Source organism: Mobula hypostoma, chromosome 11, assembly GCF_963921235.1.
Source record: "Mobula hypostoma chromosome 11, sMobHyp1.1, whole genome shotgun sequence".
NCBI classification, from domain to species: domain Eukaryota; kingdom Metazoa; phylum Chordata; class Chondrichthyes; order Myliobatiformes; family Myliobatidae; genus Mobula; species Mobula hypostoma.
Window position 1 is genome coordinate 37,789,035 of NC_086107.1, and position 24,953 is coordinate 37,813,987.

Below are 24,953 nucleotides of genomic sequence, written 5' to 3' on the forward strand. Positions count from 1 at the left end.
AAATATTCTGTAAAAATAAAGCCGTAATGTTTCATGCAAAATTCACAGCATTTGCCTCTCTTAATATGAGAAAGTTAGTCGCTCCTCTGTAAGTCTCTACTGAAACAAAAGATCAATTTTCTATGTAGCTGATTTCCATTTGTCAAATACATTTTGTTCTGACATAGGACTCCTGGAATCTGGAGACAAGATGCAGACTTTCTTCAAATTGTGAATTTTATTTTGGTTCATTTAATTCCTTATTACAAACTTCTTTTAAATGTAAGAATTAAGTAAATGAAGTATACTTCACTGTGACATATCAGTAGCAAGATAATACATAACTTGACACCCATTTGGCATAATAAGGAGTAATATTTTGCAAACCTAAGTGTTAAATAAAAGTTGCTCACCACTGGACCAGCTTTTTTTGGTTCTGATAGTCTAAAGATTCACTTTTTTTTGTTTAGTATCTACGAACAGGATTTTCTTAATGATAAATAATTATTTGCTTTTTGTAAATGTACAAGAACTGCATTTAAAAACAGCTGTCCTATAAATGGAGCCTCCATTTCCTGTGTGCAAAAAAAAGTCAGACATTTAAATTTAAGTAGATCACTTCTCTCAAATAACTCAGAGACCATCACATGCTTACTCAACAGAAGTAATGTCATTTCTAAGAAGGTTACTTTTGCCATCTCAGTCCAGTCCAGAAGCTTATACACCTATTCCAGAATGACAACACTGGAGAGCTATATTGCCTAATTGCAGTCGCACAGGTTGTAGTTAAACCTTGAATGTCTGTATGTGTGAGACTTCTCTAACAATTCTGACGTGTATATATACATATATATTTGTAAATAATCACATAGCACAGACAGCATTGTGTTTCATGGAAAATTACTGGTGAATCACATTAGACAAGGGAGTTCAAAGTCCTGGTTTAAATTACTACCGGATTTTAACTCTGGTCCTAATGTAACCAGCATTTTGAACATGATCATTAAATCTTCAATGGGCTGTAGCAAGCATCAAAAATTAATAAAAATAGAAACAATGGAAATACTCGAATCAAGCAGCAACTGTAAAGAGAGCAAAACAGAATTAACTGTGAATCAACAACTGCTGTACTCTCATTACTGTTGTGAGAAAACCATCCGATAAGAATGCATCTCCGCTTGTAATACATGATTCAATGAGAAAAATGTTTTTTTTTAACCAAAAATCAAGTTATAGACAGTTTTCTAGGAACATATTCCCTCTGTAATGTAGAGTTTGCCATGATTTGCAGAAGAGGGAGTTTAATGAAGGTTTAAGTCCTGGGATGGTGGGTTGATTATATGAAGACAGATTAAGCCTACACCCACCTAAGGAATGATTGTGGTGGTATGGACACCGAGATGATGAAGATGACACAAATGCTGTTCGTACTCTCTGAGAGGAATGCTTGTTAATCACAACTGGTCTGTCCAAAGGAGATATAAATATAAGTAGATGAACAAGGATGGAGAGGAGGAGAAAAATCAGAATATGCAGAACACAGTGGGTGCTAGAAATCTGAAATATTTTCACTCAGGTCCTAACAAATCTTTGGAGTTCTCAGCTTAAGATGGCTATGGAGCCATCACATTTGGAAAGTCAGACCAACATATGACTTGGTAGGACATTAGGGTGTGTAATGGAATACAGGCATATAGGAATACAAATAAGTAATATGTTGAAAGCAGCATCACAGGTTGACAGGATAGTGAAAAAAAGGTCTTAAGCATACTGGCCTTCATCTGTCACAGCAGTAAGTATATGAGTTGGGACATGGTGATGCAATTGTATTATGTAGTTGGTGAGACCGCACTTGGAGTACTGTGTACTGTTCTGATCACCCTGTTATAGGAAATACATGGTTAGACTGGAAAGAATGCAGAGAAGGTTTACAAGGATGCTGCAAGGGCTAAAGGGCTTGAGTTATAGGGATAAGTTGGCCAGATAGGTTTTTATTCCTTGGAAAATAGAAGAATGTGGGGTGACCTTATAGAAATGTTTAAAATTATGAGTCATAGATAAAGTGGATGGTAACAATCTTTGCCCCAGAGGAAAGGAGTCCAAAACTAAGGGGCATAATTTTAGTGTGAGATGGGAAAGATTATTAAGGGGTAACTTTTATCAAGCAGAAGGTGGTGAATATATGGAACAAGCTGCCAGAGAAAGTGGTTGAGGCAGATAAAAATAATATCAGTTAAGAGGCACTTGGCCAAGTACATGGGGACAGGGTTGTAAGGCTTAGAGGGATATGGTCCAAACACAGCAAATTGCGACTAGCTTGGTGGACACTATGGTCAGTATGGACTTGTTGAGCAAAAGGGCCTGTATCCATGCTAAATTGCTCTATGCTCTGTACTCTAGAACATTTCAAGTCAATAACCTTTCATCAGAATAGGAAAAGTGAGAACATGAACTGGTTTCAAGTTCCAGAAAACGGTGGCAAGACCAAGGGGAATAACTGTTGTAGGATGGAGACCGAGATTATCAAGATGACATAAATGCTGTTGGTACTGCCTGAAGAGAAATGCTCATAGCTGGATCTCCAGATATAAATAGATTGAGATGAACTAGGATGGAGGAGGGGGGATAAATCAGGATGTGAGTGTGAAATTGTTCAATTCACCATTGAGTCCCAAGGCCTGCGAGTTTCCTCGAAGATAGATGAGGTGCTGTTCCTCAAGTGTATATTAGACTGCAATAGACAGCGTAGAAGGCCAAGAGCAGAGAAGTCATAATGGGATTGGGATGAAGATTTGAAGTGACAGGCAATTAGAAGCTCAAGATCATCTTTCTCGATTGAAAGAAGGTGTTACTGCAAAGTAATCCAACCATTTCCTTCAAAAATCAGATCCTTTATCAAGGCACCCTCCCATACAATCACAGGAGATGCAACCCTTGACCTTTTACTTTTTCTTATGCACTATTTAGCAACTCAAACAGTACTTCCAGGTGAAGTAGAAATTCACATGTATGTTTGTACTTCCAAATTAATGTATTTCATTCAGTGTTCATGATATGGTATTCTTTACTTTGAAGAAAACAAATATAGATTACTATCTGATAATTCCAACTCTCCAAAGCCTTCATGGCCCTGATTTTCTGAGAGTGAGGGGGGAAAGATCACACAGTACTGTAGTAGTTAGCGTCACGCTATTGCAGTGCCAGTAACATCAGTTTAACTCCACCACTGTAGGGAGTTTGTACGTTCTCACAGTAATGGTGTGAGTTTCCTCTGAGTGCTCCAGTTTCCACTTTCCAAAGATGCATAGATTGCTATGTTAATTGGTCACATATGTAATGGGCAGCACGGGTTCTTTGGGCTGGAAGGGCCTGTTAACATATTGTATCTCTAAATAAATAAGAGAAAGAAAAAAACTCATCCCCTTTCCAATTCCACTGTTTGTTGTTACTAAGAGCTTTTCTGCCCAGGGTACAGCAGATGTGTGACAGAATGTCGTTGGAAACTAACCTTCATTTTTACTTTACAGTTTAATTTTTGTTAAATTCCACTGGACTCCTGTTTAATTAGAAAATGCAGTTGCAATGTTTTCTTACCTTAAAATCTTGCATGGATTTTGCTCCATGCACTACTGAACTAATCGTTGAATTCACTTTATTTTTTACATCCTTCACATACATGAGGAGTAAAAATCCTGGATGGTAGCTGCTTGAACAGTTTGTGGTTGGGGTGACTCGGGTCCTCAATGATCCTTCGGGTTCTTTTTACACACCTGTCTCGATATAAGTCCTGAATAGTGGGAAGTTCACATCTACAGATGTGCTGGGCTGCCTGCACCACTCTCTGCAGAGTCCTGCAATTGAAGGAAGTACAGTTCCCATACCAGGCAGTTGTAGAAAGTCCATAGCACATGGGGACTCGTGTCAAACTTCTTCAACTATCTGAGATAAAAGACACACAACCAGAATGTACAGACTACGTGAGATCCTTGGTGATGAATATGCTGAGCAACTTAAAACTGTTCACCCTCTCAACCTGAGATCCATTGGTATTAATAAGAGTTAGCCTATCTCCATTCCTCCTGTAGTCCACAACCAGTTCCTTTGTTTTTGTGACATTGATGGAGAGGTTGTCTTCTTGACACACTGTGTCAAGGTGATGACTTCTTCCTCGTTATTATTTCAGATAAGGCCAATCAACGTAGTATCGTCAGCAAATTTACTTTGCAGATTGGAGCTGTGGATGGCGACACAGTCATGGTATACTGAGAGTAAAGAAGGGGGCTTAGGACACAGCCCTGAGGAGCTCCTGTTTTGAGGGTCAGAAGGGCAGAGGTGTCTGATTCATAATACAATCTGCATTTGTTTTAATGGGCAAAAAATTGGATAGCATACTGCCATATTCTCGTACACTACACCTTTCAATTGTAATTGAAACACTATTTCAGAACTGAATTAAACCTCTTTTGGACTTTATGTATAGTCTTGCAAACTTCCTCACATTTTTTAGAATCTTGAATTATGAAAACACCTTTCTTTACTGTGTATTTTGTTTTATTAATGTAAGGGTGAGAAATACATATCTTTATCTCTTAATTTTTAGCACATATTTAACTCTAAACATATTTAGCACTAAAGATTCTGGTCATCTCAAGAAAATTAATTGTGCAACATGTGGAATATCAATAGAAGGAATGAAGAGTAAATATGAGGTAAAAGCTCGGCTATTTAAAAATATTGGGCTCTATACATTGTTGTAGTTCAGATCTACTGGTATTTAGACAGTCACTCTGAACTAAGTACTGGGCTTGTACATGCAGTATGTGCAATAAGTCCAGGGCTTATGAACAAATCTCCCACTAGGATCCAATGGTGAGCACATGATAGAAAAAACTTACTGCAGGATCTGAAACCCCATTTATTTCAGTGAGATTCAGGACCTAAGTATTAGGAAGATTTAGGTAAACTAAGTTGTTTTTCAATTATTTTGCATTAGCTTAATGTTTATAATAATTTCTAAGTAATTTTGTGTGTTTACATTAATTTTATCTTAAATATTTTTATCATTCTAATTTTCCCATTAGTTATTTTTACTTTAATAATTTGTAAAAGTCTCTGTAGGTCAGAGACATTTAAAGTTATTGAAAACTTTGACAGAAGACAAAACTGTGCCCTCATCTTTTGTCTTCTGTCGGCGATGGAATTCTGTAATTGATTGCCCATGGCTACGCCAGTGATATACGTTAGGTTGTCCATCATCCACCCCAGGTAAACCAAGCAAGTGGGAGGTTACAAATAGTAACTCTGGGCAGCAGGCCCAATCCCACAAATTAATCTCACAGATAAATCCCAGCCTTTTTGCTATGACTTCAAAATCCCAAATAGTTAAATTGTGATATTTTCAATATATAAACAAAAACGTGATCTTTCAAAACAAGTTGATTCAATGCTGAATGCCATGAAATCAGGTTCATTTTGAAAGCATTTTAATCTTTAATAAAAATTTATATAAATTAAACACATCCAGTTGGCGTTGGATGTCAGGACCAATTATGTCATGGTCTTATAGTCTTATGGTTATGAAGTACAATACATGAAAGTTCAGCTTAACAGCTTTTGAGACTACAATTCACTAAGCTAACTTGAAACACTTCAACCTAGTTAGCATTAGAATGTGAAAGTAGTTAGTGTGTTGAATCATTAATGCAAGTGTAAAGAGAAAGGTGGATAAGAATTTTAAGGTGAAGGGAATATGAGGTCATGCTATCGAAGTAGATATGTAAAGGTGGGAAGAGGTTTGTATGGAGCACAACTCTCTATATGAACTGTACTGTATGTTTCTTTTTGACTTTTAAGTAGCCACTGTTGCAGCTATTCATAACTGATGACTAATTTAATGTTAGCTATAGCTGAATATATTACTGTAGAATTATGTCATAGGAATTGATTCAAGGCTGTCCAAAGACATTAGAGTTCAAGAACTTGGTACAGGGATATCACTGGCAAAATCACATTGTCCTTATGATGCAAATGTATGGCAATATAAGCCAAAATCCAGAAATTATGTTTATGATTACTGATTAATTTACTCCTGATCAGTAGCACAAAGACCCACAAAACTAGAGAGAAAACATGTCATCCTCCATTCTGAGGAACCATTGAAGAAGAAAGAAGTACATCGTGGCAATATATTTTCAAAATACCACAACAGAATTTAATTTTGAATGCAAAATGTCATGTGCCGCTGCTTTTGGGAATTACATTTCTCGACAGTATTAATTTATATCCTCAATACAATCTAAAGAACTGTATTGTCAGTGGGCTACTTTCGAGGGGATCTCACCTTTGTTACAGTGAGATCCTTTCAAAGCCACGAGCTTCTCAGACAATAAAAGAATGAATAGCAAGATGATCACTTCACTGAATTTGGTTGAGTAATTAATTTTGTCTTAGATTCGGCCACCTAAATTAGCAGAAGGTGAGACCTCCAATACCGCTTAATTCCCCTATTAGTACACTAATTAACCCAGAATACATATTAAGATCTAAAATTGCACTTGAACACACATTTTCCAAATGACAGTTCGTCTTCCAAACCAGTTTGCTCAAAAGCACAGTTTATTGAAATTGAAAAGAAAACTGCAAACCTTTGGAGTAGAAACTGGCTGATTAGTAATATATGATACATATTAATAGACTTGGTAGTGCAACTGAGCAGAACTTGGCAGTGTGGATTTGGGGCTTGTAGTTTTCTGTTTCAATAGCTCACAGAATTCAGATCCTGGTCAAGAACAATGATTAAATTGTTTCCTCAGGAGACACAGATTTTTTGATGTAGATGCATCAGACTGCTGCTCTGCTCAATTACAGACTGTTAAAGGGCTGAAAGAAGTCAGACTGGTCTATAAATGATTCATGGCTCAAGTATGTGGTATGAATGGGCCACGAAGTATCTTTTTTAAAAGGAATTGAGTCTGAAAATCAGCTAGTTTATACGACGAGTGACCAAAATCATAACAGATGAAATAAGAGGGCTTACATAAATGTGTCTAACATAGTCTGCAACAGAATGGAAATGAATAAAATGAGAAGGGGACAGATAAGGTATTTGTAAAGGATTTTATTCGGAAGCCCCAAGCAATTTGATGAAATTACTATGGTGATGAATTTTATGTAACTAGTGATGGTTCTGTCTTATCAGTAACATTTTAAAAATATGAAAGTAATGTTAGAGTATATTATGTATTAAAGCAAAAAGAGCACTTGTGCTTACCATGAGTATAATATTATTACATCTTTCAGAAAAGTTTACGCTTTTTGTGGGCTTATTGTTTACTTCATTGCTTATTGGTATCTGTGTACCGCAAAATAATAAACACCAAATAATCAAAATCATTGTAATAATTTAAATAATTAATGCAGAATCCTTATCAACTAGTTTGCTATGATAGCACTGATAATTTAAAGGTTATCTCATTGTCCATTGTTTGCAATTAATATTGTATTTTAAAGACTTATTTGAAGTACATTGCAGTGGGAAATAATACAGTACCTTGTAAAAGTACTCAGCCCCAAAATCATTTTCACATTTTATTGTCTCATTTTCTAAATTTAAAATATATTGAAGTAGGATTTTTTGAGCTAATCTACAAAACATTGTGCATCATATCAAATCAAAAGAAAAAAATCCAAAACCTGTCAAAAATTGTGAGGCTGAAAAAGTATTCATCTCCTTTGTAATTACTATCCTACCCTTTCTCAGGTGCAATGTATTACCTTACCAACTCACCCAATTTGTTGATGTAGAAAATTGGCAGGTAACCTGTTTTCAATGAATTCATAGAATAAATATGAATTCATAGAATAAATATCCCCTCTCTCAGTAAGGCTTAACAGTATAGTAGATTTCCAACAATTCAAACCAAAATGAAGACAAAAGAGCATTCAAGACAGGTCAGGGAAAATATAATAGAGGAACACAAATCTGGGGAAGGGTATAAGTCCATTTCAAAAGCACTGAACATAGCTTGGAGTTCAGTGTAGTCCATTTTGAAAGTGGAAAAAAAAATGAAACCACAGCCATGCTTCCTAGGTCAGGCTGCCCTTCTAAACTTGGTCACAGGAGAACAATGATGCTTGTAAGAGAGGCTACTGTGACACCAATAGTCACTCTGAGTGAGTTGCAGAAGTCAGTGCCTGTAACTGGAGATGAAGTTCATGGCTATACAATCTTTAAGGCCTTGACAAAAAGGGTATTTATGGAAGAGTAGGAAGGAAGCAGCCCTTGTTAAAAAAAAAATGCATATCCTTGCCTGTAAAGGCATTGCAAAGCATCACTTAGAAGATACTATAAAGATGTGGAAGAAGGTCTTGTGGAACCTTTTGCCCTCAACACCAAACAGTATTTGTGGCATAAATCTAATACTATGCATTAACCAGGTTACACTGTCCTAACTGTAAAGTGTGGTGGAGATGGGGACTGGAAATTTGGAAGGATTGATGGGAAGGTGGATGCTACTTAATACCAAGAGATCCTGGATAAAAACCTGCTACCCTCCGCCAGAAAGCATAACTTGCGGAGAAAGTTCATCTCTCATCAGGACAATGACCCAAAGCACACTGCCAGAGCAATTGTGGAGTGGCTTCAAATGAAGAAGATTGATGTCCTTGAGTAGCCTAGTCAGAGTCCTGGCCACTTCTCCTCAGACATGCAATGCTCCGACAAGGAGGAACAAGTAAATCTTGCTCCATCATGTTGTGCAAAGCTAAAAGAGACATATCCAAAAAGCCTACTGGCTCTAATAATTGTGAGAGGTGGTTCCACTAAGTACTGAGCAAGGGGCAATGAATACTTTTGAACCGCTGAATTTTGAATTCCTAGTTTTTCATGCTTTATAATTTTCCCTGTTTTTGGGGTCTGTTGTGGGGTGGGGGAAGGAACATGTGATTCCCAAATAAAACTTCTTAGTTAAATTGAGCAATCCCTGGTTTAATATTCATTTATGTGAATCAAGAGTTGGGAGGCTGAATACTTTTACAAGGCACTCTTTCCCCATAACAGAAATAATCTAGAACTTTGAGGTTAGTGTACATTTGATCTGTCCATTTAAATGATTTCTCTTATGACAAATGAAAGAACTAGAATAAGTAGTTGCATATTGATAAACATGCAAGTTACTAAGAGTTTTTAATTTCTTTACAGCTTTTGACATGAAGAAAGATTTGGAGGCATTAATTGCAGAAGAACGGGCTGAAATCATTTCTAATTATAACAAGGTACTGTACAATTCAGGTATTTGGACAAAGGAAATTGCTCCTCTACAAGTTAATATTGTCTTTGTGTAAAACAGATATTTGCAAATTGGTATATGTTTAATACCAGGAAAATCACAGTTATTTGAATCTCCTGTATTTTAAGTTCCTTAAAATCAGAAAAAAATGTATTATAGAGTGCTTATTCACTTCCACCCATCTTACTGTCAATATACTATGTCAGCATACAACAGTGGGAACTGTTGGGAGCTGTGCTTGATGTGGATGTGCAGGGACAAATGAGTCTTGATGTAAACCTCAAAGAGATGAAAGACATTGTCAGGGAGAAATTAAATGATGTAGAAAAATAAGGCATGTACTTGCCTGAAGTCCACCTGTTTTTACAATTCCAGAGCTCTGTTAGCAAGGCCAGTGCTCCCTTGGCACTGTGCGTTTGCTGTGAAAGGAGAAGTACATGTAACCAGGTGACGGTTGAATATCATTTTTAATAGTTAATGTGCACTATGTATTCATCTTGGAAATGCTAAAATAGCTGCCTGTGCCTTTAAGAGAAAACGGTGATGTCATTTTACATGGGTGGAATAGAACGAAGAGTTGCCATGTTCTAGAAAGGACGATGTTCAAATGTTTTTCCCAGGTTTGGGTAGGAAAGATTTTTGCGAGTATATTGATCAGCACTGGATTGTGTGATTGCGAAGCTCCTTAATCGGCCTACTGGTGTGAGTGAGGAGAACTCAATTCAAGGTCTAGCCTATATGTGTTTGGAAGTTAAGCACGTGTGTGCCAAATAATTGCCACTACAGTATTAGTTTTGTATACTTTGTTTTAATTATTTTCATACTGCATACGTAATAAGGGTGTGTTCCAAACTTAAACTGAGATTGTAATAGCAGGAACTGTTTTTAAAATTTATTTTGATACCCTCTTTCTGCAACAAAATACCTAAAACAGATAAAGGAATATAAGACCCGAAGAAGTATTTGTTCTCCTGCGTGTGTTTTTCCCCCAGGCTACAAATTATAACACTTGCAAATATTTTAAGTTTTAAAGTGTAACCACTGTGTTTAGTTGATAAATGAACAGCCCATTTGTATATTGCACATAAAAGCAAATTGCTGATTTAATTTCATATGTATGCATGTGGCCTCCGTTTGTCATGGTCGACCATGGGTACTGCGCCTCTGGTAGTCACTGGTTTGTCGAGCAGCGTTGACTGTGGCTATTGAGCCTAATCTTGGAACGACAGGGTCTGCCATAGTTGCCGCATGTGTTAGGCGTCATGGAATTGTTGCCCACTGTCTGCTGTGCTCTCTGCTCCTCAAACTGACTCAGGATCACTCTTTCGCCTTGCTCTAGGTGTTGCTGAAGAGTACCTCGCCATTTGTTGCAGTCATCTGCTGTATCCTCCCAGCACTCTGTGTTGATTTTTAAGGCTTTCATGTCACGCTTGCAGAGGTTCTTGAAGCGAAACTGGGGTCTACCAATGTTCCTCTTGCCTGTTGCTAGTTCTCCGTAGAGGATGTCCTTTGGCAGTCTACCATGAAGGAATTCCATAATGATATTACTTTTAAATAATCATTTGGTGTTTGTAACATAGGCTGGCCTCCCTGATCTTAGGGAATAAGAATGTTTGCAACATACTTATAAAATTTAGTTTGGGATGAAGTGGTCCTTTCAGGCATTCCTTTTTTTGAAGACAGCAAGTGCAGCTTATTTGGAGCCATTTAAAAGACAAACAGAATGCAAGCTCATTGTGACTAAATAGAAAAAAAATTACTGGTTTTTATAAAGTTGCTATCATACTGCGTTCGCAGTTTGCTTAAATCCACAATGTTCTCTTGTTTTGCCAATTAAACATAAGAATGCTTTACTGCAGTGATGCCAAGTCCACCTATAATAGGCAGAAGTGAGCTAGGTGTTCTTAAAGGTGCTTTCATTTTTTGAGTTGCATTCAGAGCCTGCATATCATTGCAGTTTAAGTGTCATCACGTCACAGGTTTATCTTGTTGATTTGATGCAGGTCTCAGTGTGTCCACTTATATGGCTGCTACAGTTGTGGACTGCCCTCTTGAGTAGGCTTTCACCGAGTTGGCCATGTTCTGTACTTAATGTTGCTCCACATTTTAAACTCAAATTAATACCCAAATTCTGTGAATCGATAGATCTTGCAGCTGGGATTTTAAAACCAGATGTTCGTTGAGGCCAAAATTGATTTTCTTATGATATAAACCAATAATTGATATGTTATCACTATGTTACAATGCACCTGTGGAGAGAGAATCAATATTTAGGTATCAAGTCAATGGCCTCTCAGAAAAAAATAGAAATAAAATGAAGTTTTAGATGCAGGGAAAGAAGCAGACGGAATCTAAAGAAATGGCGAGTACAGGGTGCATGGCAGGAGTGATTAACTAACAGAAAAAGTGATGAAACAGGATGAAAAGTAGTGGTGTAGACATTGGTATATAATCTGTGATACAGTAGGTCTGGCAGACTATTTTTTGTCTGCAATTACCAGTAGAGATAAAAAAAAACTGAATGCCAAAAATGTGGCTTACAAAGTATGACAAAGAGGTTCTTTGAATCTGGTCATCTTCATGTTACGAAGGCTGTATCATGCTTTGTTCTTCTTTGTAACAGAGTCTATGGTTTGTAAGGTGATGTAATTTTCTTCAAACCCACTTTAGGTAATGTTGGAATGGTTTCTGAGAACAAAAATGGAGCATGATCGCTGGATAGGAAATTAAAGTGGTGCACATATAGAAGTTTGGAATCATGCCTGAAGATAAACAGTGTTGTTCGTCTGCAAAACAGTCGTCCAGTCTGTAATTGGTTTTCATTAATATGAACTTCACAAAACCAATTTATCAATATCCTGGAAGTTACCATTGATCAGAAATTCAGCAGGACCAGCCACATAAATACTATGATGACTTCAAGAGTATATCAATGATTAAATATCCTGTAAGTGATGCACATCCTGACACATCAGAGCTTTTCTGGCATCTGCAAGTCAGGAGCATGATGGAATATTCTTCATATACCTGGATGCATGCAGCTCAAACAACACTGAAGAAGCTCAGTACTATTCAAGATAAAGCAACCCATTTGACTGGAACACCATCCACCTTAAATATTTACTCACTCCACCATTAAAGACTGATTGAAATGCAGAATACACCAGGGAAAATATGGTGGAAGAAGTTACTGTCATAACATTTAAGAAGTATTTAGATGAACACCTAAAACAACATGGATAGAAGGCTGAGTGCAAGAAAGAGGAATTAGTATTCATAGGTACTGAATAAGCCAGTATGATCAAGGGTGTGGGGGGACAGGGGTGAAAGGTCAGTTTCTGAGTTCTGTTGTTTGATCATTTGTAGGAGCCAGTGCCTTCACTTGGACATCCTGCAGGCCTCTGCATAGTTAAATGCAGATGAATAGAATCAGCATTACTTCACCCTAAATGTGCATAAAATATTTATTTTTACATAAGATTACTGCATGTGGTTAATTCCTCATCAACATTTTTTCCAGTTGACATCTGGCAAGATTCCACAAACATGAGTCATTGCCTTGTTATTACTACTACTACTACTACTACTACATGATAGAGAGAGTTTTTGAATTTTGATTTTCTCAAATGAATAAGTTATTGCAATATGAATCAAATAAGGTAAATGTACTTTTGTGCAAACAAATAATTTCTTTTTCAAAGTGGGCGGCAGCAAATTGTCAAGAACAAAACCCAAGTAAGTACAAAGGTAAAGAGACCAAATTTAGCATATCTATGATCCCTATTGCTAATCAACTAGCAGGAATATTCAAGGACAATTTCAACCTTTCACTGCTATGGGTGGAAGTTCCCACTTGCCTCAAAAAGGCAACATTTTTCCAGTGCCTAAGAAGAATAATGTGAGCTGCCTTAATAACTTTTGCCCAGTAGCACTCACATCTACAGTGATGAAATGCTTTGAGAGGTTGGTCAACCTCAGCAAGGACCTAGACACACTGCAATTTGCCTATTGCCATAATAGGTCAATGGCAGACGCAATCTCAGTTGCTCTTCACACGGCCTTAGACCACCTGGACAATACAAACACCTAAGTCAGGATGCTGTTCATCGACTATAGCTCAGCATTTAATACTATCATTCCCACAATCCAGATTGATAAGTTACAGAACCTGGGGCTCTGTACCTCCCTCTGCAATTGGATCCTTGACTTCCTAACCGGAAGACCACAATCTGTGTGGATTGTTGATAATATTTCCTCGCTGATGATCAACACTGGTGCATCTCAGGGGTGTGTGGTTAGCCCACTGCTCTACTCTCTCTATACCCGTGACTTTGTGGCTACGCATAGCTCAAGTACCATCTATAAATTTGCTGATGATACAACCATTGTTGGTAGAATCTCAGGTGGTGACGAGAGTGCATACAGGAATGAGATATACCAACTAGTGGAGTGGTGTCACAGCAACAACCTTGCACTCGATGTCATTAAGACGAAAGTGCTGAGTGTGGACTTCAGGAAGATTAAGACAAAGGAACACACACCAATCCTCATAGAGGGATCAGAAGTGGAGAGGGTGAGCAGTTTCAAGTTCCTAGGTGTCAAGATCTCTGAGGACCTAACCTGGTCCCAACATATCAATGCAACTATAAAGAAGGCAAAATAGTGATTATACTTCATTGGGAGTTTGAAGAGATTTGGTATGTCAACAAAAACACACAAAAACTTCTGTAGATGTACTGTGGAGAGCATTCTGACAGGCTGCATTACTGTCTGGTATGGGGGAGGGGCTTCTGTACAGGACTGAAAGAAGCTGCAGAGGGTTGTAAATTTAGTTAGCTCCATTTTAGGTACTAGCCTACAAAGTACCCGGGACACCTACAAGGAGCGGTGTTTCAGAAAGGCAGCGTCCGTTGTTAAGAATCCCCAACACCCAGGGCTTGCCCTTTTCTCATTGTTACCGTCAGGCAGGAGGTACAGAAGCCTGAAGGCACACCCTCAACAATTCAGGAACAGCTTCTTCCCCTCTGCCATCCAATTCCTAAATGGACATTGAACCCCTGAACACTACCTCACTTTTTAAAATATATATCATTTCTGTTTTTGCGTGAATTTTAATATATTCAATATACATATACTGTATTTGACTTGCTTATTTATTTTTACTTTTTTCTATATTATGTATTGCATTGAACTGCTGCTGCTAAGTTAACAAATTTCACGACACACGGTGGTGATGATAAACCTGATTCTGATCACTATTGTGTTTGCTTCAGTATTTCTCATGATTTTTTATCAGATTTAACAACGATGCTTACACCATTGTATCAGGTACTTAAGAAAAAATATCCAGTAGATGGGAAGAGGATAACATGGACCATATGAATTGCACGGGTAGAGCATAAGCATGAAAATATCATTGGTGAAATTTGACACAAGCAGGACATTGAATCTTATTTTTGACACCTCAAATTAGGTGCGCATGTTAGTCAAATCACATCCAAGATAAGCCAATAGCATTTGTATTGCAGATTTTAAATAAAAGTGCACATATATAAAATAAAAATCCTCAAGGCATCAGTTTTAAAATAAATTAATGTTTCATTAGTTTCCACTAGAAAGATATTTCATTTAATCAAAGATCACAAACTCTTATTAACAATTCCAAATCTAAAATTAGTAAGTCCTTCTGTTTCCAGAATGTTTAGAAGTGATTTTATTGTGTCAGTAAACCACAACATTGGATATTGTTCTCCCATAAAAATATTAATCACTGATTTTTTTATCCAGAATATGAAATGGTGACTCTGACATGGGCACTGAGAAAAGAATATTTACCTTACACTTAATAGTAAGTTATGAGTTTTCTAGTCATGGCTACCAAAACAGGTGATACAACAAAGAAAGGTAGTTGAAAGTTAGTAAAGCTGCATTTGCTAGAAATCCAGAATAAAAACAGAAAATATTTGAGATACTCAGCAGGTCAGCTAAATCTGTGGTTTGCGAAACTGTTAATATTTAAGGTCAGAGACGAATCCGAAGAAGAGTATCAGACTTGAAACTTCAATTTTGTTTCTCCTGCCCAGATGCCGCCAGACCTATTGAATGTTCCCAACATATTCTGTTTGTATAGAAATAATACTCTTCAGAGATTGAACTAATTTAGATAAATGTCTAAATATGGATAGACAATAATTTTAAGTACATTTGACTTGTCTAGGGATGTATGAAGTTACAGCATGGAATACTTATACCCAAAGTCTGAGAAATCAAATCTTTGAAGAATCACACTCCTAACTTACTGTATAGTGATTATGTAGGTAATTGCCAGAAACTTCAATAGCTGCACTGTTGTTGATGTACTGCTGAAATATTTAGCGTTGGTACATATAATCTATCAAGAGTGCAAGCAGAACCATCCACCACTGTCCTACAAGCATGGGAGTTGCTTGCATGATCATTTCAGAGAAATCATGTCAAGTTTCTGACAGAAAGGTCATGACTATTTCTTAGTCCTATTTGATGCTATTTGAATCACATCATCAAGTTCACTGATGACACGACCGTGGTGGGTCTCATCAGTAAGAACGACGAGTCAGCATACAGAGAGGAGGTGCAGCCACTAACGAACAGTGCAGAGCCAACAACCTGTCTCTGAATGTGAACAAAACAAAAGAGATGGTTGTTGACCAGGAGAGCATGGAGTGACCACTCTCTGCTAAACATTAACGGCTCCGCCGTTGAGATCGTTAAGAGCACCAAATTTCTTGGTGTTCACCTGGCAGAGAATCTCACCTGGTCCCTCAACACCAGCTCCATAGCCAAGAAAGCACAGCAGCGTCTCTGCTTTCTGCGAAGGCTGAGAAAAGTCCATCTCCCACCCCCCATCCTCACCACATTCTACAGAGGATGTATCGAAAACATCCTGAGCAGCTGCATCACTCCCTGGTTCGGAAATTGCACCGTCTTGGATCGCAAGATCCTGCAGCGGATAGTGAGGTCAGCTGAGAAGATCATCGGGGTCTCTCTTCCCGCTATTACAGACATTTACACTACACCCTGCACCTGTAAAGCCAACAGCACTGTGAAGGACCCCACGCACCCCTCATACAAACTCTTCTCCCTCCTGCCATCTGGCAAAAGGTACTGAAGCATTCGGGCTCTCACGACCAGACTGTGCAACAGTTTCTTCCCCCAAGCCGTCAGACTCCTTAATACCCAGAGTCTAGACTGACATCTACATCATTTATTATTATATTGTAATTTATCCTCTACTGTGCCTGTTGTCTTGTTTATTATTTATTGTACTGCCCTGCACTGTTTTGTGCACTTTATGTAGTCCTGTGTAGGTCTGTAGTCTAGTGTAGTTTTTGTGTTGTCTTGCGTAGTTTAGTGTAGCCTTGTGTTGTCTCACTTAGTCTAGTGTAGTTTTGTGTTGTTTCATGTAGCACCAGGGTCCTGGAGGAACGTTATTTCGTTTTTACTGTGTACTGTACCAGCAGTTTATGGTCAAAATGACAATAAAAAGCAACTTGACTTGACTTGATGCTCATTCTAAATTTGACCCATGGGATCGCAAACTACACAAAATGTATATTGGAAAGTTGAGGTTGATTTTGCAATTCATGATCGATCAAATGAATTAGTGTCTGATGATTGGCTTCTTCAGAATATATCTGTTTGAAAGCTTTATGCAGAGAACAATATTAATATGTTAACTCCTGCATACCATCCAGCCCCTTGCAGTGTAGCTAATCCACTCATCCTGAGAAAAAACTTTGAGTTAAGTTTTCCAAGGTTGTTTGAATTTTGCATGAATCATTGTTTAGTTAATTTCCAATTAAAGTATTGTATAAAACCACAGGATACATGTCAGCAGAGCTGAAGCTACATCACAGACTCCAAATATGTTTCAGTTTACTGCATCTCAACTTAGAAAAGGATGAAGGGACAACATCTGAAACAAAAGCAAAATCGTGACTCTCATGCTAACAACTCATTGGGAAAAGGCAAAGGAATATGACACCGCCGAGAATGACAAGCAAGCATGATATGCAGAATGTCAATTAAATGGCATTAGTGTGCAGCACTAAGTGATATCCTGCACAAATCCGAAGAAAGGTCAGGATACCCACGTTATTGAAATATTTGCAGCAAGAGGCATACCAGGGTATATTGAAGACATTAGTGTCGATAAGTATATTCTAGAAGACTAATCACTGAAGAGGAAACACACGTCAAAAGCAATTGACATACACAAAATGCTGGAGGAACACAGCAGGTCAGGCAGCATCTATGGAAAGGAATAAACAGGCAATGTTTTGGGCTGAGACCCTTCATCGGGACTGGAAAAAAAGATGACAAGTCAGGATAAGAAGGTGGGGGGGGGGGGACGGGAGGAAAAAGTACAAGGTGGTGGGTGGTAGGTGAAACTGGGAGAGGGGAGGAGGGTGAAGTAAAGAGCTGGTAAGTTAGTTGGTGAAAGAGATATTGGGCTGGAGGAGGGAGAATCTGATAGGAGAGGGTAGAAGACCATGTAAGGGAAGGAGGAGGAGCACCAGAGAGGGGTGATGGGTAAGTAAGGAAAAAGTTTCGAGAGGGAAATAGGAATGTAATGATGAAGGGGGGGGAGGTTCAATTATCTACCACCTTGTACTTCCAGCCTTCTTGTATTTGTGATTCAAAATCAAGTTGAGTCGGGATGTCACACATTTATTCAGATCAAGAAATGACTAGAATACCTAAGACTCAACATAATTAAGAAGTCCAAAGAGTCAGAGAAAGTCAATTAACTAAGCCTCGCTTACACAAATTGTTCTTCAAAGATGGAAAATACAGTGGAATATCTCTGTGTAACTACATGTGCATCTGAGGTAAAGATGTAAATACTTGCCTCAGTGAATACATGTGAAAGTTATTGCTTGTCTTCAGTGAAGAATTAACACAAGCTCTAAAACATCTGGTGTCTTCTAAAGTTTATTTAGTTCAGTTTTCACCATCTCTACAATAATTGACAAGACTACTTTCCAGTGCACTGTATAATCACATGAAGCAATTGAAAAATGTTCATCAATGTGAAGCTGTTGTCCAAAACATTTGTGGGCGTGGTTAGATTACTTCAGTGACAAGCATATAGTATTTTTATTAATATAAAAGCTATTGTATTCTCAAATTTGTTGAAATGTATTAGCTAAAACAGCTGCCATGAATGATTTAAGTCCTGCATTCCACAGTCAGTACTGAAGCATAAAAAGACAGAATCTAATTTGCTGTCCTCACACAGATCATCATTCCAAAAATTAATGCTTAAAAAAATCTTATTAAAGCAAAATATGAGTAATCTTGTTTAAAGGAAATTTCTAATAAAATACTGAATGGTATATGGAAGCAGTATAAGTTATATTTAAAAGTTGAAATCAAGCTTGCTGCAAATAGAAGTTGGACCAATCCAAATATTTCATACCAGTGTTGTATACACTTACTTCCAAATAAGGTATGATTAAAGCACATGAATAAACTGTACAGTCCTTTCAGAAATTCACTTCTTCCAGCTGGTTCATATCTTGCTTTTCAATATTTTCATTACCATTTGACAGGTTGTTCCATTGATGTGAATTTTTTGTACTGAACATTTCTATATTAACAAAATTTACAGGCTTTAACAATTCAGAGCATCAGAGTCTTTATCAAATTCGGGTCCACTTGTAAAAAAAATATTAATTGTATTAAATTAGATTCTTTTCAGAATGTTAAATTTGAATCTGTTGTTCTAAACTATACTCTTAGAACCCATCAGATCAAGACATTGGACCAATTTAATCCACGAGTCCACTGGCTAAATTACTGGTGTTGTAGTCATTACTGGAATTTTGATTTAGCAATATGAGCTCAAATCATGCGAGAGCAGCTGGTGAACTTGTATTCGGCTAATTAAATACATGTGAATTTTAAAATGTCCCTATCAGTAATGATATGGATGTAAACATTAGATGGTTTTAAAAGCTCATCTGATAGACAAATATCGTTTAGGGAATGAGATCTGCGTATCTAAGATTCATTAGGTATCTAAGCTTACCTAATATAGTTTAGGTATAATGCCATATGTGGTTAACTTTTAGTTCCCATTTGAAATGCCTTTCCAAACTAAGTTCAAAGGCAATGAATTCACAGCTCACAAATAAATGAATAAGAACTAAGTAGCCCAAGAACTGAGAATGAGAACTGGGAAACTGATATGCTTTAATTTTATACTGTATTCCATGATTAAAAAAACTAATTTTTGCATACTTTTGTGAGGTCATAACCTAAGTACTCTCTCTTTGTTGAATTATTGGAGTTTAACTGTAACAGGGTAACAATGGAAATACTCCAACATGTGAAGATAAGATTTTGTTGCCCGGATCAATCCAGAGCAGCTTGTAGTTCATGCAGTGTAGATGTAGAGACTTACTTGTCTTGAGCTGCAGAAAACACAACCTTGCCAGTTGAAGGCAAACAGAGACATTAGCAACCACAGAATGTTGGGGCTGAGAAGCAGAGCTCTAAAACCTCCAGTTGTAAGAGGATCAGGAGGAAGAATGCTACCAGGAAATCTCCCTGTTCAGCATCCACTCTTCTACCCCAGCTGCATGGAGGAAGCAGGCACTGAATGCATAATATACAAGCAACTTTAAAACCAGCCTTCTAATAATAGTTCCCAATGCACACCGCCTTCCTCTCATCTACAGCTTTTGTGGCATCTAATGCAGTCATAACATGAACTAGTTCTATATGACTACCAGAGACCCTTCTGTGAATAGTACACAGCAAAGTGTTAGACATTACAGTGAATCTTTTAGACTTTTTTTTTTACTGGGTTTTGGATGTAAAACCCCCTATTTAAGTTTCATACTGGATTTTGGTCTATTTTTGGATTTTTATTTTGAAAAGGACCCATATTAGCATTAGCTGAAATATTTTAACATATGGGTGCAATCCAAATTGTGGTCAAATGTATGCTGTCAGTGGTACACTGCGCTGTTAGAATTCACATGCTTCTCTGTCAAGGGAGGTGAGGAACTTTGCTAGATTCATTCCTAGATGGGACATCATCTGTATGCTTCTTAAATACAGGAAAGGGTTGCAGATTCAGCAATTTGCAGATGCCCGAACAACAGCCTATAAAATTTTAGGAGCTTAGACTTTGATAGTTATCATGACTCCTATAATCTCTGGAAATGTGCTCATATGTTGCATTAATTGCAGCTAAATAAAGCATATATTCCTCAAGGAGGAACATAAGTTAAATGTTCTGAAGCATCCTCAGTGTATGTGGCTTATGCCCTTCCACCTGCTTCTGCTCTCTTGTCAAGTAGATTGTTTCTCTGTACACACTGCTCATGCTCTCGGATCTGCTGTGCTGCTGTAGAATTATCGTCAGGCCACTCAAATATGAGAGCCACAGACTTTCACTGGTTTGAAACTGAAACATTTTTTACATAATCAGTGTAGGCCATCAAAACATGTCAGTCCATGAAAAGAAGTAAATAAAAACTTTCTCCAATCAACATTCCCTAATCTAATCAGCAATAAGCCTGCAAGCAGTTGATACTTTCTTTGAATAGCTCCGGCTGGTGGGGTCCTTCCTGTTACTGAATGCAAGCTCCATTGTATGAATTTAGCACATAGCTCTAACTTCATCGTTGAGTTCAAATTTAGTAACAGTGATGCTAAATCATGTTTGTACTCTGAGGTTATTATCTGCTTATCCAACATACTTAAGTATGTCTGGATATTGTACTTCGCTGCATCCTTTTCAAACTGTTTCAGGCAGAAATTACACTACAGATGTTCATGGGTACATAATGTAACAATCTGCCAGGAAGTTGGCACTCATAACTCCCAAGCAAGAGCACTACACTGTCAACAGGTTTATAAATATATTAATTGACCTTGAGCATAGTGCTCATTCATAGAATTTTTTTAAAACTTTGCATCCATATCCTAGAGACCTGAGTATTCATGAATACACTTTTACTTTAGCGTGTGCAGGTAATCATTTCTCCAGCTCCCCAACCGTTCGATGTTGTCAGTACAGTGGATTCCAGTTAAATGGGCCATTGGTTAATCGGGGCAGCTGTTTATTTGGGACAACTCTTAAAGAACAAAAGCTAATTGAGAAAATAGCCAGGATTCCCTTCCTTTATTTGGGAGACTATGTTGTTTAAAGACACTGTTGCTGAACAGTTTCTAACTAGTGTCAGTCACATGCACTTGTGTGCTTAAAGCAAACAGTTTTTAAATAGCATCACTTGTGTGTGTTTGTGTTCAAAAACCAGTGAATTTTTTGTCACTGAATATTGCAAGAAATACGCAGTAAGACAATTCAGAACTGTTTTGCTCACTTCAGTTTCAAGCATTCAGGCTTGGAGATGCCAGAATGAAAATGAAATGTTTTCACTCCTTCAGCAAGTTTGGAACTGTGAAGATTTGGATGAGGCAATTGTCGAAAGCATTTTATGAAGGCAGTCTATTATCTGCACTAGGTGTCTGCACAGATTTTGTTCACTTACAGTCAATCAAAAGAACATGCCGGTACACTGGATGAATTCCGCTGTTGATAACTGTTAGGAAATAATGCACAGTTTTTTAAAACTATGGTAGTTTTAATAGTGTTCTAATTTGTTCTGTGGTTCATTTAAATGGATAATTTCAAAGTTCAAAGTAAATTCGTCACTCGGTTTGTCTTTTTTTTATACCTTTTTAACTATTTCCATGAAACTTCAGCTAGTTGGGGTAGCCACTTAATTGGGTCAGAATGTACTGGTCCTGATGTGTCCCAAGTAACTGGAATCCACTCTATATGGGTGCTGTTTTCAGCCATGCTTCCAACAGCTGCTAACCTCCACACCAGTTCTAGTCACAAGGCATCTCACTTTTACAAAAGAACAGATAGATAGCACAATTCACTACAATTTTTAAGTTAATAAATAAAATTGACACGGAATTAATATGTGTATACCCGTAAATGGGAAGAAATGACTGCAGAACTCTACATTTGAGAGCAACTATTGGCCTGGATGAGCACCTAAAACTAGAAAAAGTCTAAGTTTCTCAAAGTTCATGGATGCAAATATCTATCTTGAGTTGAATCTGAAGGCTCATGTTGAATAACTTCTCTGTTTGTATTTATGCTGTCTTTAATTGAATTAAGTATCCAAGAATGTTCAGACTTCTGGGAACACCAAGGTGAAACAGGAAAATTAAATTGAGAAGGCTGTTCGTGCATGCTTTATTTTTTATTTATTTAGATTTACTGTGGACCAGGACCTTCTTGTCCAATGAGCTGCACCACCCAACAACCCACCTATTTAACACCAGCCTAATCACAGGACAATTTACAATGTCCAGTTAACCTACTAACTGGTATGTCTTTCGACCCGTGGGAGGAAATTGGATCATCTGGAGGACACCAATACAGTCACGAGGAGAACATACAAACTCCTTGCAGAGTGTACTGGAGTTGAAGTCCAATGCCCCAAGCTGTCATAGCGTTGTGCTTACCACTATGCTACCGTGGCGCCCCCAAGGGGGTCTTCCAGGGTAGTGGATTGAGATTCAGTAATTACTTTGCACCATCTGCTAAAGAAGGATTTCATTCCATTGGTTTGTTCTGAGTTGGAAGCAGTTACAATTTCTTTCATTATTTGTTATTTTTATCAGCCTTGTTATGCCTCTGATAGTTTCTGTGACTAAATATATTTTATTGCTTTTCACAGGGCAGGCAAGATGGAGCAGCAATTGATTCAGAAGACTTCAATATGTATAAAGCTGTAGACAGATTTGGCTTTCTGCAGTAAGTGGTAGAGTTTTTTTCCATTACAAACTGATTACTTGAAGATAGGTTTGTGTTTTAGAAATGTCAGATACATCTTACATGTTAATTGTTTCTGTTTCACTATTATTAAAAGAATGACAATGTTATTATATATTTTCAGTGAATATGAACTACCCACGCCAACTGCACTGGAGGAGAAGGTAAGATATGTAGCACAGTTGCAGCACAATTAGTTAACTATTATTGCTCAAATCTGCATTGATCCATTAATAAAACTGCTCCTTTTGCCACATAGGGAAAGACATTTCTGCCCAGTTTTGTTCCCATTTAGTAGAATTAAATGTGCTATGCAGTAATAATAGTATATTGTGCTCTTCCACAAATTAATTGCTGAAATACTGTAAACAAAGCTTGGTTGAAAATTGTGATTTATTGATCAGTTCTTTGGAATAGTAAATTAACCTTTCCCATAACTTGGATTTTTGCTTTCTGCTGTTATTTCAAAATTTTCTAAATAAGAACTAAGTACCTTGCTGCAGGTATGGAAGGGAAAATTAGAGGTTGATTGACTTGAACAACCCTTTGGCATGTACCTAACAACTAGTTACAGGGTATTCAGGAACATGTATTCTACCCATTTTATCATAAGCTACAGGAAGCATGTCTATACAAGTTTGCACAATGTCTCCAGAACAAGCAAGATGATCTATTGACTAATGCTGCATAAAGATAGTCAAGAATGTTGAATGGAACAATGGAGCATGGAGGGGAGATTTCATTTAAATATAAAATTTGGTAGTAGTTTGTAAATTTTAAAAACCATGCTAGGATCAACTATGGATATTTCTCTAAATGCATCTTCGCTCGCAGAATGTTGAAGTGATCTAAGTTTTAAAAAATGTTTCAAAACATTCCTTTTTAATTTCTTCTGAATTTCAATAGTTTTTGTCCAGATCAAGACAAAAAAGGATTAAACAATTATGACATGTCTTTAATAGCATTAGAATAAATTCTGATGTACTGCTTTAATACATCGATATATTAGTCACTGCAAACTTTGTTTCTACTATGTTATTTTTCTTACACACAATTAGAAAAATAAATAAATGTGCTGCAGATTTCTGCAGTTTTCTTCTAATCATATTTGTACTGTAGTGGTGTTTTTGATTTTTTTTGCAGCTTAGGAGGTAAGTAGACAACGTGGCTCTTGATATATACAGTTACTGTACGTGGTTTTGAAAAAGCTTTTGATGAAGTTAAAAGATACTGATATTTTATTAAACATAACATATTCAATCAATGCATAGCAGTTACAAAGCTATGAAAATGTCAAAACATATAGCTGAAGTTGTGTATATGTATAAAGAAGAGACTTAAAAACAGAAAATCATGAGAAAAACTCTAGTCAAGTTGAATATATATTGACATGCGATTACCGGGATATAGCATGATGCTCACATGATGGAAGTAATGTAGAGAGAAGCCATAGGCAATTAAAAGTATGAATTATGAGTGTTTATTTTTCAGCCTGGTAAGCTACTTTATGGGAGGTATAAGTTTTGGAAATGGTAAAGAGAAATCTAAAAAGTAGTTGCAGAGCTAGTTAATATACTGTATGCTTTAGAAGAGTAAGATATAGATTTTAATAGTAACTGATGCATAAATTGGATGTATGAATCTGGAATATTTTATTAAACTTTTGATACTGTAAGGAAAAAGCACAATTTTGTGAAGGGATAAAATGAACTATTAATGGTTTTTGTTATTCATAACAACATTGTCCAGAAAGTTGAACCCAGTATTATTTGGCATTGATTATTGCAATGATTTAAAATACAAAAAATATATAGCCACTGCCCTGAAAGCTAATTGTA

General features: G+C 37.2%; 1 protein-coding gene across 1 annotated transcript in view; it reads left to right on the plus strand.

Moving 5' to 3' along the window:
• LOC134354261 (USP6 N-terminal-like protein) overlaps positions 1-24,953 on the plus strand; it is a 181,742-nt gene that overhangs the window by 60,713 nt on the left and 96,076 nt on the right. The window contains exons 2-4 of the mRNA XM_063063165.1: positions 9,179-9,252; positions 23,021-23,097; positions 23,240-23,279. Coding sequence (XP_062919235.1) covers positions 9,187-9,252; positions 23,021-23,097; positions 23,240-23,279 — 183 coding nt within the window. The 5' untranslated portion in view covers positions 9,179-9,186. The remainder of the gene's footprint in view (positions 1-9,178; positions 9,253-23,020; positions 23,098-23,239; positions 23,280-24,953) is intronic.